This window comes from Lagopus leucura, unplaced genomic scaffold (assembly GCF_019238085.1).
Source record: "Lagopus leucura isolate 7727_CA_CO unplaced genomic scaffold, USGS_WTPT01 Super-Scaffold_100043, whole genome shotgun sequence".
In the NCBI taxonomy this organism is placed as follows: domain Eukaryota; kingdom Metazoa; phylum Chordata; class Aves; order Galliformes; family Phasianidae; genus Lagopus; species Lagopus leucura.
In genome coordinates this window covers 3,589,189-3,606,883 of record NW_024962290.1, presented here as the reverse complement: position 1 = coordinate 3,606,883, position 17,695 = coordinate 3,589,189, and the positions used below count along the sequence as shown (strand labels likewise).

The 17,695-nt window shown below is 57.5% G+C and overlaps 2 protein-coding genes across 7 annotated transcripts; both read right to left on the bottom strand.

Moving 5' to 3' along the window:
- Positions 1–209: 209 nt before the first annotated feature.
- ETNK2 (ethanolamine kinase 2) lies at positions 210–8,052 on the bottom strand. Of its 3 annotated transcripts, none has more exons than XM_042884194.1 (8): positions 7,818–8,052; positions 4,551–4,810; positions 3,985–4,122; positions 2,846–2,988; positions 2,676–2,759; positions 2,156–2,331; positions 1,528–1,601; positions 210–1,410 (listed from the first exon to the last, which is right to left on the bottom strand). In XM_042884194.1, the coding sequence occupies exons 1-8, from the start codon at positions 8,040–8,042 to the stop codon at positions 1,338–1,340; spliced, it is 1,173 nt and encodes a 390-aa protein (XP_042740128.1). In that variant the 5' UTR covers positions 8,043–8,052; the 3' UTR covers positions 210–1,337. The 3 variants fall into 3 exon arrangements, with proteins under 3 accessions (XP_042740128.1, XP_042740129.1, XP_042740130.1); XM_042884195.1 differs by having other exon boundaries at positions 4,551–7,456; positions 7,818–7,880; XM_042884196.1 differs by having other exon boundaries at positions 4,551–4,966; positions 7,818–7,876.
- A 1,605-nt stretch (positions 8,053–9,657) lies between these two features.
- Positions 9,658–16,629, bottom strand: REN (renin). 4 transcript variants are annotated; one of them, XM_042884191.1, is made up of 10 exons: positions 14,153–16,629; positions 13,522–13,675; positions 13,291–13,414; positions 13,015–13,133; positions 12,682–12,878; positions 12,317–12,325; positions 11,916–12,038; positions 11,268–11,412; positions 11,090–11,188; positions 9,659–10,775 (listed from the first exon to the last, which is right to left on the bottom strand). In XM_042884191.1, the coding sequence occupies exons 1-10, from the start codon at positions 14,251–14,253 to the stop codon at positions 10,614–10,616; spliced, it is 1,233 nt and encodes a 410-aa protein (XP_042740125.1). In that variant the 5' UTR covers positions 14,254–16,629; the 3' UTR covers positions 9,659–10,613. The 4 variants fall into 4 exon arrangements, with proteins under 4 accessions (XP_042740124.1, XP_042740125.1, XP_042740126.1 ...); XM_042884190.1 differs by having other exon boundaries at positions 9,658–10,775; positions 13,291–13,675; XM_042884192.1 differs by having other exon boundaries at positions 13,402–13,675.
- Between the last annotated feature and the right edge of the window lie 1,066 nt (positions 16,630–17,695).

Here is a 17,695-nt window from a genome sequence, read left to right as displayed (position 1 = left end):
CTTCTTACCTGCCTCATCCCCACATTTGGGGCTCAGCCTCCTCTGCCCACTACTTCCTGCAGCCAAATGTTCCACAGTGCCCTGCCTGGAGCAGGGACACTGCTTTGCCAGGGGGAACCAGCAGCAGCACACCCTGTGATGAGAGGCCCCCTCAGCTCCTGCACCAGCCCAAGTCCTGAACCAGGCACCACAGATCCATTGGCCCCCAATTTCCAGCTACCAGCAGCTTTTATTGTGCACCAAAACAAACACCAGATGCAACAAAAGTCACAGGTTTTTGCTGGGTTAGGTTCCTGTGCCCTGGCAGAGGGGGCAGATGCTTTGTCCCTTGGCATGTGCCAAGCAGCCAAGGCAAGTGACCGTGTCCCCCAGCCCCTACCTGATGTACCACTGCTGTCATGAGCTGGGCAGTGCTCAGTGGGGTGGGCTCATCCTTGCAGAGGGGACAGCAGCCAAATGCCAGCTGAGGACAAAGCTGTGCCCACTTCTAGGGACAGCACGGCTCCATCCATCTCCTGCCAGGGCATCTCGTGTGGGCCTGGCTGCACCGATGGGGGGAAGAGTGCAGGGATAGGGCAGCCACACTCCATACCCGTGGCTGCACTGAGCCCCCCATTACTGGGGCACGTGGGGGGTGACAGGGCTGGGAGCCCCCCTGCTGCGCTGTGGGATGCTGCAAGTGAAGCTGATGGGGCTGTGGGGAGAAGCAGCCCCAGGTTGAGCACAGAGCAGTGCTTGAAGCACTGCTGAGGATGCTGCCTTCGCTGCCTTGCAGTGCTATGGCTCAGCCTGGAGCCGGATGGCAGCAGCACCCGTCCCACTTGGAAAAGGGTCCCCAGCTCTGGGGTGAACACAGACCTACGGAGGGTGGTTTTGAGGGGCGAGAGTACTGAGCAGGCAGGGCAGAGAGGACAGAGGGAACAGTGAAGCCAGTAGGCACAGTGTGAGCACGGGGCAGCTAAAGCAACCCAGCAGTGCTCAGTGCTGAATGGATGGATGAGGGGGGTCCCATTTCCTCCCAGTGCCAGGCCCAGCAGTAGCAATGCCAGCAGGACACAGGGCTGCCGGGCAGCAGGGCTGAGCCGGGCTCGCTGTAAGGCGGTGGTGAGATGTCCTTGTGTAGGCAGGGACCTCTCTGTGGTCCTCTCGAGCATCTCATGGTCCAGTCTTGGGTATGTCCAGGGTCTCCTTTAATCGGTGGCTGGGGTAAAGCTCCTCTTCCCCCTTCCCACCGTCGGGACCTGCCCTCACCCCTGGGCGGGGAGGAGGCGAGGGAGGTGCCAGGGCTGTGGATGCAGCAAGGACAAAATAACTCAGGGTCCCAAGGGCCAGAGCCGCTATTTGGAGATCTGCAGGGCTGTGACCACCGGCTTCATCTTGAAGTACTGCCTAAACCTTAGCTTTGCATATCTGCCAAAAGAGGGATGGACGTGAGACATGCACCCAGCCTGGGTTTTGGGATCCATCCAGTATTGAGCACTTTGGACATTGGCCCCCTCAGCTCTGCAGAGCTCAGCACGGACTCACCTTAAGAAGTTAAAGTCTATGGTAGAGTATTTATCCTGGATCAGGCCCCAGCATGCCCAGAGGAAATGGGATGCCTGCAACAGACAGAACAGGGATCAGAAGCAGCACAGCCCAAGCGTGGATTTCTATAAGCTCCAAAGGTGGATGGCAGCCCAGGTGAGGAAGGATGCTGAGCAGCAGTGCAGAGTGCTCAGGGTACAGCTTTGCTGCTGGAAATCTCTCCTGACCCCACAGCCAACATGAGATTTGGCCATGCTGGGATAGGTCCCTGCTGCAGCAAACAGCTCTGCTGGAAGGCATGAGGGCAGAGCACAGATGTCCCAGCACACAACTCCCTGCCTCAGTTCAAAGGGCTGCAGTTCAGCTGTCAGACCTCTGCTTCAGCCTTCTCTGAAAATCATTTTTGTAAACGTTCCTGGCAAAAGCAAGCTGCTCAGGTTGCCAACTGGGACTCTGCAATCTCAGCGTCCTCACCCAGCACTATCTGTGACCTTTCCCTGGAGCTCAGCAGCTCTGAGCATAGCCAGGCTCTGTGGGTCAGCCCCCAGCAGCACCTGAAGCCTGCGAGTGAAAAGGAGAACACAGGGATCAAGTCAGCTCCTTCCCACCTCCCACCTCCAGCACTCACCAAAGAAAACTTGTTCACTTGCACATAGAGAGCCTCCAGCTCCTTCTCGGACACGGTGACCCCGTTGCCTCCCTGCCCCCCTTGGGTGAGCTGCTTGTAGGCCTGCAGGTAGGAGTGCAGCCACTGCAGCTGGGTCTCCTTGCTGGGGTACAGGCGGTAATCCACCTCCTTCACACCTGCAAGAGGAGAGGGGCTTTAGGTGGCCACAGGGCGGCTCTTTCAGGGCACACTGATGTGGCCGAAGTGTTCTCCCCATGTGAGTGAAACAACTGCAGCTCTGGGCTTGCACAGAGTGTTCAGCCCTCTGATTTGAGGCACCCACGTGGTTCATAGAGCCGAGTTCTTGCAGGCATCACACCTCAACCAGGGGATCAGGGCAAGCAGAGACGCTGCTTTGCACATCACTCAAGGAACTGCGTCCAGATGCAGCTCTCTCCTTCATTCCTCGAGGATTGGGAGATAGTGGGGAGCTGCCCCAACCCAGGGGGAGCTTCAGAGCCACGGAGAGGAGCCAGCTCACCTGCAAACTCATTGAAGTGGTTCCCAATGTCAAAAGCCTGGTAGTTGTAGCCAGTGTACTCGTAGTCGATGAAACGGACGTGCTCTGCAAAGCAAAGCAATGGGTTGGGGCTGGAGCCATCAGCACCGGAGAGAGGGGAACAAAGTGACCCCTCTGCTGCTGCCACTGACCTTGAGCTCTGTTGTAGATGATGTTCTTGCAGAGCAGGTCATTGTGGCACAGCACGACGGGGGAGCCCAGCTGTGAGAGTGTGTCCTTCATCCAGGCCAGCTCATGTTCCAGCATCTCCAGGCTGGGCACGTCCTGGTGGAGGCTGGGGAAGGGGAAGGGGAGGAATCACTTCTGCTCACAGGGATCTCCCATAGGAGCAGAGGGGAAGCGTTGCCCCCACTTCCCTCTGTGCATGTTATAAATGAGTTCATTAGTGACACAGAGCAGTTATTGGCAGGGAAGCTCAGCTTCGGTACTTGGTGCATCCTCCGTGGTCCCCAGGGCACCTGGCACGGCCTCAGCCATTCCCTTCATCTCTAAGACCAACCCAAAGGTGATGGGAATTCTTTGAATCCTCCAGGCCCCATACTCAGTAACCTCTGCAGCTGTTCCAAGAATGGAGCACGTTAATAATTACCACACTGGCTGTATGTACGGTGCAGCGTTGGGTAAAGCACTGGGAACAGCCCTGCATCCCATCCCAGGGACAGGGTTAATTATTTGCTTGATTTGGGGTTCGTTCACCTCCTCCACCTCTGGGGGCTGCCTGCACCCTTCCACAGAGGGCTGATGTGCCCTCACTCACCTGACACGAACCTGGGCTCCCAGCATGGCATCGCCCTCCCAGCAATGGGATGAAGCGCTTTGAAATGGGGCTGGGCTGCCAGCATCCCTTCCAGCAGTGATAACAGAACCCTGCTGCTCAGATCCCACTGTAAGAAGGGCTTTGGGTTCCATCTTTTTCTAACGATGGCATAAAACACAGGCGAGATTCACAGGGAGGGTGATCACAGCACATGGGTGTCTGTGGTTCAGGTCAGATGCTGCCCAGGTGCTGTGCAACCATAGCACAGCAGGCAGCTGGGGGTGCCTCCATCCCATGAGCACCCCAAGCTCTCAGGGGTTTGTCCACAACCTTGTTCACGGAGGAACCACAAACCACAGGTGGCCAGCACTCCCCAAACCCCTGCTCACAGAGCCCAGACTCCAGCAGAGGCTTTACCTGGAGACCCACGTCCCATAGGAGGAAGACCTACAGATGGGTGGGCAGTGGGTGCCCAAGCCAGAGCCTGGCTCTTTGGGATCCCTCTGCCTTTACCTGGGGTTGGGTACCTTTGGGCTGAGGTCCATCTTCACAAGGGTGAGGTATTTGTGCAGCTTCTGCCAGAGGATGGGTTTGGGGAGGCTCCCGTTGGCGTGGATGGTGTGCACCCGGGCCATCTCCTGGGCCACCAGCCTGGAAGTGAGCAGAGGTGTGATTAAGAGTCCGAGCTGGGGAATGGAGCTGACTCAACACAGATGCCCCAAAACACTCGCACAGCCCAGCTAACTCCCTGTTCCATGCAAGTCCTGAGCCTCTGAAGGATCTCAAACGCCCATCAGGGACAGCTTCACCTTTCCAGGGTGAGCTCAGACTGAAGCCATGATCCTCATGCAATCCCCTTCCACAAAAAACTTTAAAATCACAGCTGCCAACTCGGCCCCACCTGGGTGCACAGCACTGGGAATTCCGACCCCGTCACCACCCAGATCTGAGCAAGGGAAGGATAGGACTGGAGCACCTCGGGTGCCAGTTTGGAGCAGGAAGAGAACTGAAAACATGGTCCCACTTCCCCCTGCTCCCTCCCTGACCCCATACGACCCAGCACTGGGGGTCCCACACACCTGAATATGCAGGGGTCCCGCACGTGGTCGGGCCCCAGGGCGATGCCAGGCAGGAACTCATAGCAGAGCCCGTTCTGGAAGGCGCAGTAGAGGTCAGGGGCACAGCCATGGGCATGCAGCACCTGGAAGTTCCTCAGCTCCGTCTCCCGGTCCACGAAGAGCTCCGTCTTTCTGCCATAGACACGGACCAGCACTGCATCTGCCATGTCCTCGTCCGTGTAGCAGGCCACCAGCTTGTTGGTGATGCCGTCGGTGAAGAGCTGCAGGGGAGAAGGGGCGGCAGAGCGATGCCCGCACGTCCCTGCCATGCGGGGTGGGCACTGGGAACCCCCTTCCTCATGGCACAGATACAGCAGTGGCAGTTACAGGCAATGGGGAAAGGGGAACACGGAGCAGCAGGACAGCAGGAAAAGCTCCTGTGGGAGGTGGCACAAGATTGCACGGGGTCAGGCACAACCTGCATGGGCACAAGGCTTCAGCTGCACCAAACTGCGAGCGTTTCTGGGGGGAAACTCACTGCTGTTTTTCACCTTGTTGCTCAGGGGCGGTGAGATGTGCTGTGAGCACACCCGGCATCTCAGTGACCCTGGGAACCGGTCCCAAAAAAACCTTTTTGGCAGAAACCACCGATGGCACAGCAAACAAGGCTGAGCAAACACCACCACCCCATCTCCTCCTCCTGACCCACCCCGCGGGGCCACGAGTCGCTGATAGGCAGGGACGTCTCTGCTGGGGACGTCTCTTGTCATTGCTCTGATGGTTCCTCACAGATGGAAAGAGAGTTTTGTTCTCCCGGAGCCCCGATTTGGCCGCCTGCCCGCGCACATGCGGGCCCCGTTCCTCCCGCGCCGGGGTCCTCACCCTGCCTTGGGCCGCAGCACGGAGCAGCCGCCATCTCCATGGGTATTACGAGGGGTTTGGGTTCCCATCACAAAGGCAGGATGCTCGGCCACAGAGAGGGGAAGCATCCCCGGTGCGTTCTCCCTTTGTCTCCTTGCTGTTTGGCGAGACGGAGCCGGTGCGATGCTGGAGGGTGCGTGGTAGGGAGCAGCGATGCTCGGGGGTGGGACAGCTAATTTTAGCTGGCTCACTCGGCAACTCACGCTCCTGTGTGGGGTGCCTATATATAGGGCTTCCCTGTGCAGCCTGCCGAGGGAAACTCTGCACTGGAATTACACAGCCAGGCGTAACGGGCTGCGGTGTCCATCATCCTCACACCCGCAGCTGGGCAGGGTGATGCTGCAAGCAACCAAGCTGCAGTTCCTACCCGGCCAATCTGTGTTCCCACCACGATTTCAGCTCTTCTTGCCCTGCCAGGCTCCAGAAATGCAGCATGCAGCACATGCTGCAGCGCTGTGCCAACGTTTGCCAGCTGCACGTGTGCATCTACAGGTGAGCAGCTCCTCCTCGAGGTGCTCAGCGCTGCCTCCATGCCAGGTCCACATGCAGTGCCTTGTTTTGCTGCCTCATGGCCCCATCACCCCTTTCCAGTGGATTTAATGGGATTACAGAGCCTTATCCCCTTTGAATTCCAGGCCATTGATTTTGGAGACTTGCACGCACATGGCTCAGCAGCAACCTGCATGCTCATGCACGGTGTGTGTGTAAGGGGAAAGCAAGTGCAAGTGCACCAGGAGCTGTGCAGCAGCCCCAAGCCTTGTGCAAAGATACTGAAGAGGTGCAGCTCTGTGCCTGCTTGCCCCCTCCTGCAGCCCTGTGTCCCCATGCCCACGCTGGCTCTCCTTGAGCACCAACCACACCACAGCAGCGCTGGCCCTTATTGCAGCAGAGCACCTTGCTGCCAAAGTTAAAGCTAAAACAAATCCTAGGAGGGACAGCAGAGCCCTCTGCCATGCCTGAATCCTTTCAGCGTTGCTGCTTCCCTTCGGAGGTATTTATGCTGGTTGAGTCACTGTGACACCACACCAGCATGGAGATACTGCTGCCCAGGGAGCAGAATCAAAAGGACGAGGAGCAGCACAACATGCAGTGCATGGGGCTGAGGAGCTTGGCAGTTGGATGAGCACCCGGCCTCCTTATTTTCTGCACCCTGTCCCAAGCGCTGGGAGGGTTTTCCATGCTGCAGGCACAGCCTGGTACAGTCCCTGCAGGCAGCTGTGCCCCAACACTGCACACCGAGGCGGTGTGAACCAGGCACTGCTCCAGTCTGCAGAGGGAAGCTAACAGGAACGCTAATAGGAACCAGCTGAGAACAACGCACTGCTCCAATCCTCTCCCAATACCTCTTGCAGAGAGAAATGCAACCGGAGGATTTCCCCTTGATGTCTCCTAAGTTTTCTTTTCTTCTTCTTTTTTTTTTTTTCTTTTTTTTTTGGTCTTTTCTAAATTAAAAACACAACACGCGCAAGCTGCTGCTGAAAGCAAACTCCATTCCTGGGCAGAACCTGGCCACCACAAAGCTGTGCTCCTGCTCCTTTCAGGCTCCCCATAAGCACCACAGAGCTGTGCGAGGTGCTGCACAGTGCCTGGGACATTTCCTGCCCTCCCAACTATGCAGCCTGAGGAACTCGAACTCCAAGCTTCCTGTCCCTTACCATCTGCCCTTTCGTATGTATTTTCCTGCAGCTTCTTGGATTTAATTACACTTGGCTATTAATACATTTTTAATGGCACTCCAGGCACACAGGAAGCGTGTGCCTTCAGAGGACATGCATGCACACGTACGCGTGGTTGAGTGCATCCAGCTCTGCTGCCTGCCTGCTCCATGCCAATCCCAAGGCATCCCACGGTGCTGCAGCCCCCAGCTGCCTCCTTTCTGCACCCCACACCTGAGCAGAGGCTTGGAGGAGGAGGACGGGGGCTGCTGATTCCCAGGAACTGCTGTGCCAGCTTGGGACAGGTGAGCCTTGCTCCATGCAGGATGTCAGCACCCATCCCAACTTGCTCTGTGCAAAGGAACCTGGTAAAAGCGCAAGCCTGCTGCTAAGCCACATGAGCCCTGCAGCTGTGACGTGTGGTGTCCGGTGGCACTGCCATGCAGTGCAGCACCTGTGGGGTAATGCAGGGGGTTGACAGCACGACCCCCAACCTCCAGCCCCGAGAGACCTTTCTGCATCCACAGTCCTCATTCCGTGGCTCCCCATGGTGTCCCCAGAGCCTGTGCGTGGGGGGGCTCGGTGTGCAAGAGCTTTGCACACCTGCTCAGCCCCTGAGAGAACAGGGCACCGGTGTGTCGTACCCTCCACGTCAGGCCCTACAGCATCCTACAGCCCCTCCCACCGAACCCCCTCCGTGCACCCCCCGTACCTTGGTCTTCACCCTGGCCGGCTCCCAGCTGGGTCTCAGTTCCCGCATCAGCCGCAGCGCTCCGGGCAGCACGTCTCCTTCATCCACCAACACACCGAGCTGAAGCACGCCGGGAACCCCACGACTTCCACCTCCACCTCCTCCCCGTTCCGTATCCCAGCAATCCGGGCAGCGGCCGGGCGGTACGGCCATCCCCGGCTCCGAGCGCCCCGATCCGCGGCCCATGTGCCGGGGGCTGCCGCGGGGCCGGCGGCCGCGGGGAGGAGCCGCCCGCCGTTGGGAAGCCATGAGTCACCGGCCCGCCTCCCGCCGCCCGCCTCCCGCACCAGCGCCCGCCCGCATTGTGAGGTCAGCGGGACCCGCACCGGCCCCGCACCGGCCCCGCTCCGAACGCTGCGCTCGCCGCCTCCGGGCATCTCCGCCCCGCGCACCTGCGGGCTGCGTTCCGAAGCCTCTCGGCAGCGCTGACGTTTCTGGGGGATTTGGTCAGCTCGGAGCTTTGCGGCTGGGATTTGGGATCGGGGTTGAGCTTTGGGGCTTAAATGGGGGCTGAAGGAGGTTGGAGCAGGGCTGCGGCAGGGGGTCGGGATGGGGGTGGGAGGGGATGCGGCACCCCGAGGTGCAGGTTGTGCCCTGAGGTAATGGGTGGCATCCTATGATCGGTGATGCACAGCCAGGAGTTGGATCCAGGCAGTCTTTTCCAGCTCAAAAGTTGGGCTCGGCCGATTTGTCTGTGTGCCTTTCAAATCAAGATATTCTGTAATTCTATCGTCTCCACCAGGAGCTGCACTCAGTGGGTCCCATCCAATCCAAAAGCTGACATCTGGGACCCTTCCAAATCAAAAAATCCTATTCTACAATCTTAAAATCTCCATCAGTTCTCTATTGCTGTCCTCTCCGGACCCAGGCAATACACTCACCTCCCATCAACTGGGATTTACAGGCGAGCTGCAGAGAGGTTGAGTGGTTAAAGACAGAGCATCACCCCCCCCGCTGGCCCCCCTGACACCACAGCAGCCTCAGTTCATTATCATAGGAAATAACAACGGCTCCGAGCACAGAATGCCCCCTCCAAAGTTTACAGCTGGCTGCGGCTGCAGCCGACTAAATGGACCATGGAGACTTGGGGAAAATCGTTCAAGGAAGGGGAAGAAAATAAACCAGTTCCCTGCGTTGCTATATATAGAGCGAGCGCTGTCAGTTTTAATAGGATGGCCGTAATTGCTCCGGTCTCTTTGCTGGGCCGAGCGTGGCCTAATTGCTCGCCTGTAACGATCACAAGTGTTAATACGGGGCAGTTGCGGGTTAGCAGTGCCTTGCAGCCAGCTCTGCACAGCAGGCACCAGGAAATGGCCCTGGCACAGGCTATTAGAGGTGCTAATGGCCAGGCTGAAGGGCCAGCAGCAGCCCAAACGTTTTTCTCTCCTGCTGCTCCGAGCCACTGCACTGAAAAGGAGCAGAACCAGACCCAAAGGTGCGTCCTGTCTCAGATGGGCCCCACAGCTTTCAAGCATCTCCCTGTGGCTGTAAGGCTGTGGCTCCAGAGCTGATCCGTGTAGACCCTCCCCCCCCCCCCCGCGGCTGCCTCTCCCCATTCCCTGGGTTTCCTGTGCTGCAGGGCAGCTGAATGCTGTGACAGTGCTCAGGAAGCACCGGGTGAGAGCGGGTGGGGAGGGGGGGGTCACTTCCATCTGCCCCCCCAGAGAGCCATCCTCACCCTTCTCCCCGCCTCACAGTGCTGCAGAAGGGGATGGAAAGCAGTGAGAAGCACCCAGGGTGCCTTCCCCATCCCAGGGATGCACAGCTTGATGCTAAGAGGTTTAAATACTCAAGCTTGGCTACACGCTGCCCAACACCCTGCCAAGGGCAAAAACTGGCAGCTTGGCCACTGCTCAGAGCCTGGGCCTTGCAGGAAAGGAGGCTGGCAAGGCTGCAGCCTGGCTGGCAGCATCCCATGCTGTGCTGGAAGGAGAATTGCTCCCAACCATCGCCGGGATTCACTCTGGGAAATCAGCAGCCATTGCTGGTGGCAGGGTGAGGAGGAGAAGCTCCTGCAGCACGGTGCTGTGCTCGTTACAGGTGTGTTCCCAGGGCTCAGCTGTGCTCACAAGCAGGGGGAGATGAGAACATTGCCAACTGCTTGGCTTTGGGATGGGCTCAGATTTGCAGCTGGTTCTCAGCTCTCTGACACAACAGGGAAGAGCAGCCTGCAGCGCTGCCTGCTTAAAGCACAGCGGTGGATCCCAGCAGAGAACACTTCTTCCCCAGTTCCCATAAGGGAACTTTTCCTCATTTCTCCCTCCTCGCAGAACGCTCAGCTTCCTGCTGCTCTGGGGTTGTTTAATATTAAATTGCAGAGAGGGGCAGGGTTAACAGCAGCTGAAAGAACCATCGCTGTAAGCAGCCTAATGACACCAATTAATTTGCCTCCCATCTAAGAACAGCAACCAAACATCGCTCCACAGTGTCTACAACCTGCAAAGCTCCTCTGCCCCAGCCAGCAGCAACGCATATCACCCTGCAAAGCCCCCGGAGGTGCAGCTCCAGCTGCAGGATCCCGCTTTGATTCCTCAGCGCGATGCTCCCGGGCTCCGCTCTCCCCTCCGTGGCAGCGGAGGCTCTCGGGAAGCAGAGCGGGGGTTTTGGAGTGGGAGAACGCGAGGATTTGCAGTTGCTTCAGTGCAGAGAGGAGGTGGCTGTGCTTTAAGGAAGCGCTGCTCTCGTTTGCGTGTCGAATCGCTCTCACCCCAGCGATGCTCCCTGCTTCCCAGCTGCCTCCCAGCCCCCCCCCGGCGGTCAGCGGGCGGTGGCGAAGCCGATGCGGTTGTTGCGACGGTCGAATTTGGTGTAGTAGTGCCCGATGAAGCTGGCACCCAGGATCCAGAGGGGTCCAGCCGGGGGTGGGACATCCAGCCCTGAGAGAGCCACCACGCAGATGTCCTCCCCGTACTGGGTTTGCTGCAGAGAGGAGCAGACTCTAAGGTAGAAGAGGTGGCAGGAGGGAGATTTCCAGCTCAACACGTGCCCTGTGCTTGGCTTTGATTTCCCTTCTACCACAGAGGGTTGCCCTTGCCTGGCTCTGCTGGCTCCATATATCCCCCAACCCAAGGAAGCAGCAGTGGGCTGCTCTGCCTCACCTGGACATCTCTGCTGCACGTGAGAGCGTGGAGAAACAGCGAGCTGCATCACTCTGTGACTGCTTGCAGGGATGCAGGGATAAGTGCACCCCCACCAGTGTCCCATCCCTGCCCTCACACAGGAACACAGCTTACCCTGAGGACGTAGGCTGAGCCACTGAGCGTGTAGGCCTTCCCACCCAGGTGGAAGGAGATGTTGGGCAGCTGGGGGACCTTCTCACAGTCAACCACGTACTGCAGGAGGAGGAGGAGGCAGCGCTGAGCCTGAGGATGGGCTGGGGAGAACGTGGGGATGCAGCTGGGCTTTGCTCACCTCTCCTTCAGTCATCTCTGCTGCTCCAATGGCTTTCATCAGCACAGACACAGGGCCGGCTGGGCCAGTGATGTAGGATGCTCCGGTGTCAATGGCCACTGAGCAGCCCTCCTTGCAGAACAAGATTTCAGCCCCTACAGACACCCTGGGACAGAGGGGAATCCTGATCTCTCGTGATGTTCGCAGCTCAGAAGCAGCAGCTGGGCAGAGCACATGCTGATCCCAGTGCCTCCAGCACACAACCCCTCTGGGATCACTCCCTTCAAGTTCCTCAGATACGAAAGCAAGGCTTCATCATGTATCTTTTGTTGGTCTCAGTGGTGGTATTTTATTTTATTATTTTTTTTTTTTAAGCTAAACAAAGCAGAATTGTTTCAGCATCTCACGCTGCTCCTGCAGGCTGACAGGGGTTAAATTCTTCCACCGCAGCTTCCAAGGGAAATCAACCCACAGTGCCTCCCCCTCTGCATTCCCCAGCACTGTGAGATGAGCTGAACATCATCATAGTGCAGCTCTGTGCTGGAAGAACCGACCCCACTCCCTTTCCCTCTTAGAGTACAAAGCATCCCACTGCCCACAGCCCCATTCTCCCAAGCCCACCTTTATGTGCCCAGGGCAGTATTTGGATGATGTGCCCCATATCCTCACCCCTTCATGCTGATCTGCCAGTACCCGTTCCTGCTGATGCTCAGGTAGTGGAAGTCCCCAGTGTAGTAGGCTGGGTCAGTGCCCCCCAGGATGATTTCCCCACCGGGTTTCAAAGGAGAATTCCTAGGGTGCAAAGCACAGTGGGGTGACCCTCCTTCACTTGGGGTTCCTGGGGCAGGGAGCATGCAGTGCTGTCAGCCTGGTGAGCAGTGGCAAAGCAGGAGCCATCCTGGTTTAGTGAGGGGGGATGTGAGACCACAGGGGTGAGGATTGGGGCAGGTGGGTGCTGAGGACAGGTGAGGGCAGAGCCCAGGGCTGGAGCTCATAGGAGCCAGCACTGGGGTCTGTGGTGCTGGCAGTGGGTGCTGCCTCCAGAGAGCTCACGCTTTTCATCTTCTTACTTTGAAGCTCTGCAAAGAGAGAAATGTTCTGTGAGCCTGTGGTCTGTGGGTGGCTGCATCCCAAAGTGCCAAGGGCACTGAAACAGCAACCAGACCAGGCTGCAATGGCAGCTAGCATCCTTGGGACTCATTCATTATTAAAGAATCCATCTTTAGATGGGATAAAGAGCTACAGACTCTACTTAGGCGTGCATCTGCCTCCTGTGCTGCCTCATTCCAGCCCATCTCCTGCAGGAAAATTTCACCCAGCCTGGGTCCCACAGCCCCAGCCATAGCTTCTTCACAGTCCCAAGCTGCATCCCCAGCACGCTGAGGCTGCAATGCCCAGCCCTGCAAAGCAACCCCCTCCGCACCTTGAAACCCACCGGTTGTAGTAGACAGAGAACACGTCCTCCTTGAGGATCTGCTGGGAGAGGATCCGGTCGAAGACAGGGGTGATGCCATCGATGGCCTGGCTGGGGTAACCCATGCCCAGGACCCCATCAAACCTGGCAAAGATGAAGGGGAATGCAGGCAGCACCGTGGCCTCAGCAAAGACCTGGATGATGGGGATGTCCGATACCTGGGGAGGGCACAAGGGTCTCTGCATTGGGAGATTGTGGGGTAAAACCCAGCAGAGCTCCCATACTTTCGGGTAAATGGTTGTGCTCATAAGGGGAGCAGAGCCAACTGCTCCAAAATTCAGGGTGTGCTCTCACCATGACCACATCCTGGCTGAGGAAGCCTTTGACACTGCCTGTCCCGTAGCGGATGGAGAAGCCTGTACCATTGGCTATGTATGTCCGTGACTTGGAGGAGTCATAGCGGCTGTGGGAAACTGGGGAGAGGCAGGAAGGCATCAGAAACAGCAAGGGAGGGGGCAGCAGGGCCAGCTAGAGCTCCGTGCATCCCTTGAGATGAAGGGATTTGCCCACATCCACTGGAAAACCAAAGGGTGAGGATGGAGTGTCCCCCCTCCCACCCCCAGCACTCACTGCAGGCGCTGTAGAGTGGGGAGCACTTGCAGGACGGCACCCACAGGTTGGCTGAGCCCGTGTCAAAGACCACCTTGAAGGTCTGCGGGGGGGTGCCGATGCTGATCTCACCGTAATACTGCGTCTGGAAGAAGCACAGCGCCGGCAGAATGACTCGGGCTGGGTCCGCCTGCGGCTGATAGAACCCGTGAGGTGGGGCAACAAACATTCCGTGCGTGGGGAGGGGCTCACATCCAGGTAGTTGGTGAGGAGGGTGGGAGCCGTTCCGTTTTGGGGGCCGCCCGCCCCGCCTCGCCTTTGCCGCAGCTCGGGAAACACGTCGGCCACCTTCACGCCCATCTCCTGCAGCGTCTGCCGGATGGAAGGCATCCTCCGCAGAGCGATCCTGCGGGCAGGGGAGGGGGCTGTGGGACACCCCCAGGAGGCAGCATCTCCCTGCCCTGGAAGATCCGAGCTCTAGGTGGCAGCAGCTGCCCGCCGGGTCCCGGCCCAGCGGAGGGATGCGCGGATACGGGGATGGGACACGGTGCTGTAGGGTTGCCCCGCACACAACGGGGGGTTCGTGATGTGCTGAGGCTCAGCTCGTTGGTTTTGCAAGTGGAAAGCGCCGTGCTGGCTTCGGAGGTTGGAATGGAAGGAGAGGTGCTGCTGTGCTATGCAGCGCTCAGAGGGAGAGGGGAAGAGAAGCAAGGAGGGTGAGGTATGCTCAGTGCCAGAGAGAAGAGGAGGAGAAGAAGGGAAGGTGTTTCTCAGCAGCCTGGAGGAACAGAGAAGAGAGCTCTGTGGTCCTCAATACCAAAAAACAAGCAAACAAGGAGATGGCAAAACCCAGCACATGGTGCTCCTTTAGCAACAACTCTACCTCTGCAAAGCCAGGGCTGGTGAGTGGAAGAAGCCGGCACTCCATGCAATGGCCACGACGAGCAGACACTGCTGCAGCCTCCTGCTGCCTCCTGCCAGCATCTTGTGCTCCCAGTGCAGCCTCCTCCTTCACCAGAGACTTCTCCACATCCCCAAGGAGAGAATGTTTTATAGGCTGCCTTTCTGCCTCCCTGTGGGTTTCTCCTCCCAGTTGGCTGAGGGCATCATGATTGTAGGTGGGCACAGCCAGTTATCAGGGCTAACAAGGGCAGCTGTGGATAGCTGGGGGCTGATAACCTCCCCTCCATTCTCCACAGTTGATGGCATTGCTGTGTCAGCCCTGAGCACCAACAGCACACTGCATGCAAGGCATGGGCCAAATGCCTGCTGCCACCAGGGAGGAGAGATGGACAGTGGTGGGGACACATGGGGTGGTGGCTCAGGTCTGGTTGAGCTGTGCTGCTAAGGAGCAGAGAAAGAGGGGAATAGAGGAATGGGGATTTCCTCTAGGATTGAGGGTGGAAATGGCAAACGCAGCTCCTTGGCCATAAACCTACCAAATGCTGTCCTCACGGGGGCTGCTCTGAGCACAGGGAAAAGTCTCCCCCTCATTTTCTCACCCCAGTGAGGGAGCAGACATTTGTGCACAGAACAGCTGAGCTCGTTGCAGTTGTATAAGCAGCTACAGCCTGGCCAGGCACAATGTGATCACTGCAGTGTGCAGGAGCACAGCTCATGGTACCCAAGCAGCACAGGGTGGGGATGCACAGGTGATGCAGACAGCAAGCTGAACTGCTCAAGAACTGCAACAGCAAAGGATTCCTTCATACAAGTTGTGCTGCTGGCTCCCAGCTCTCGTTGCTGCAGTTCCCTGCTCAGCACCCAGCCCTGGTGCATGGAGGATGGCTGCTGGATTGAGCCCCGTGGCTCCAAGCCCAGCACTTGACCTCAGGACCCAGGGAACCTCGGTGGGAAACGACTGCAGCAGCAATAAAAATGTTCTCAGAAGAAACCTGATGACACACTTGCCCCTTCCTTGAAGCCCTCAGCTACACAAACACACTGGTGTGCTCCCACTGCTGCCAGGATTTGCTTAGGGCACTGCTGGCACCTTCACCTGGGGACACAGAAGCTGGGGAGCACAAGGAAGGTCCCCCCCACCACCTCACCTCCAAACCTGGGGCTTCACAGCCTCCTCCACCCCAAACTCCTTAGGGCTTTGGGTTGCAGGGTTTGGAACCAGGGGAGGGCTGAACCCGGCAGGCACCTCATCTGCCATGGCCCCATTTCTCCCAGCCTTGACGTCTTTTCCCATGCCAGACCCTGGGGCTGTGTCACCAGGGGCAGCCTTGCGGGGTCAGGAGGCAGCAGCCCAGCCCCTGGCAAGGAGCCACCAGGAATAAATCCTCTTTCCGGGCATCCTAAGTGCTCATAAGTCCCCAGAGGAGGGACTTTGGGGTACAGCGTCACTTCTAAAGGGGCCACATCAGCCAGAAGAAGGTGAACTCAGGGCATGGGGCTCCGAGGTTTCCATCTCTGCTGTAACCAGGAGGAGCACATCCACAGGATCCCAAGGATGCTCCTCCCTCCACACAAGGAAAAACCCCACGAGGCATTTTCCACCCCCAGTAGGAAAAGCAGCTGGTGCATGGGAGCAGCTAGAGAAAGACCTGGCACAGGGCTTCAGCTAACCAGCAAAGGATGCATTTGTGCACAGAGCTGCAGGGAAAGGAGCACTGCTTAACTTACTGGAGGGCAGCACAGGGGGAACAGCCCCAGGGACATCAGCTGCTTTGAGACTTACTGAAGTTATCCCTCACCCCCTGGGAGAGCAGAGCTGCAGGGGCCATGCTGAGCTCTTCCCATGCAGCCTTAAAGCACAGAGGAGCTTTGCTCCTTACATCAACCCCACCTGATATTGCAGGCTCAGGATGGGAGGATGTCAGGCAGAGCTGAAATTCCCCCCATTTGATTTGCTTGCTGCTGTGATGGATAGCAGCTGCAGGTGCTCCATACAGTTCCTCATCCTACAGAGATGAAAATTAAACTTATCTGGAAATAAAAGGGGAACATTCCTCAATGGCTTCCTGCCTGCTTTCAAGGAACCAAATCACTAAGCTAAAAGTGAAGGAAAATGCTTTCCAAAGGGAAACAAAATCTTCCCTGCAAGGCATGGCTGAAAAACTCGAGCAGCAAAGCAGCTTTTGGGAAGGACTACAGAGGGTCTGGGTTACACCAGCACTGAGGGAACTGGGCCATTGACTTCAGCAGTGTCAGGGCTTCACCTGAAATGATTTCTTAACATCAGCACTGCTGCAGAACACATTGAGACAGCATCCTATTGAGTTGGAGGGGAAAACACAGGCAAGTTTTTAATGAACATCCCAAAGGTGCAGCTTGACCATAAGAAGCTGCTTTATAGCCCAAATGAGGCTTTTTACCTGCAAGCAGACACAGCCAAACACCAGGGGAGCTGTGTGCCCCACTCACCTGTACTGTGGCCAGGCCCAGCTGGGCTCACCAAGCAGCTCCAATCCTCAGTGCTTTGCCACTACAGCTGGACTTAAAGCAGGACCAGCCCCACTTCTGCCATCCTCCAAGGCACCAGGAAACCACAGAGGAAGCTTCAAGGGGAGGAGATCTACAGACACCCTGCTCCAGACAGCAGCATCCCATAAGCACAGCCCCACACACAGCAGAAGAACCCCAACCTCAGGGGGCTGCCATGCTTTATTCCTGCTGGAGAGCTCTGAGACCCCAGGTGTGGCAAAGGAGCCACTGCTCTGCAGCAGCTGAACTGTTCCCAAATCTGCCAGCACCTCCAATACGCTCAGGCTGCACTCCAATAAGGAGGGAACATGTTTAACTCAAACTCATTAATTAATTCCTGCCATTTAAGAAAGGTATCTGCGCAGGGACCAGCTTTGATGTGATTGCCCTGGTTTAATTAAACTCATTGCTTGCACCCGGCTTCCCAAGTGCTCGTAGAATCCCAGCTCGTATCCATTGAGCTCATTCCTCTGACTGCAGAGCTGTGGGGTTACCCAACCTGTTCTCTCCTGGAGAGAGGCTGTTCTGCATCCTAGCAGAGCAGTTCCTGGCCCCACACCAGCCCTGCTGTGCTGCCATCATTACGCCCAGCCCTGCTCCCAGCTGGGTGCATCCCATGGGAAATGGGGCTGTGGGAAACGTGAGTGCTCAGATAGCAGCCCCGTGTCCGTGTGCTGCCCTACAAGTGCTTCACCCCCCTCTTCCCCCCACCTCAATATCTCAGTTAATTCATATCCCTGGATGTCATTTGCTTTTTCGTGGTGACTGGATTTCAAAGGGGTAATTTGCTCTCCTCCGATCAGGTCATTAAATGTTATTGTGGTTTAATGGGTGTTTTCCTAACCTCTCCTGTCCTCTCCCTCTGCTCCCTGGGCTCTGCTTGCCATGGCCCACGGTTCTGCTGGGTGCGTGGGAAGGCAGCTGCAGCCACTGGGGTTGTCCCTGTGTCACCTCCAGTCATGGCCATGGGAAGGTCTCCATGTCACCTCCAGTC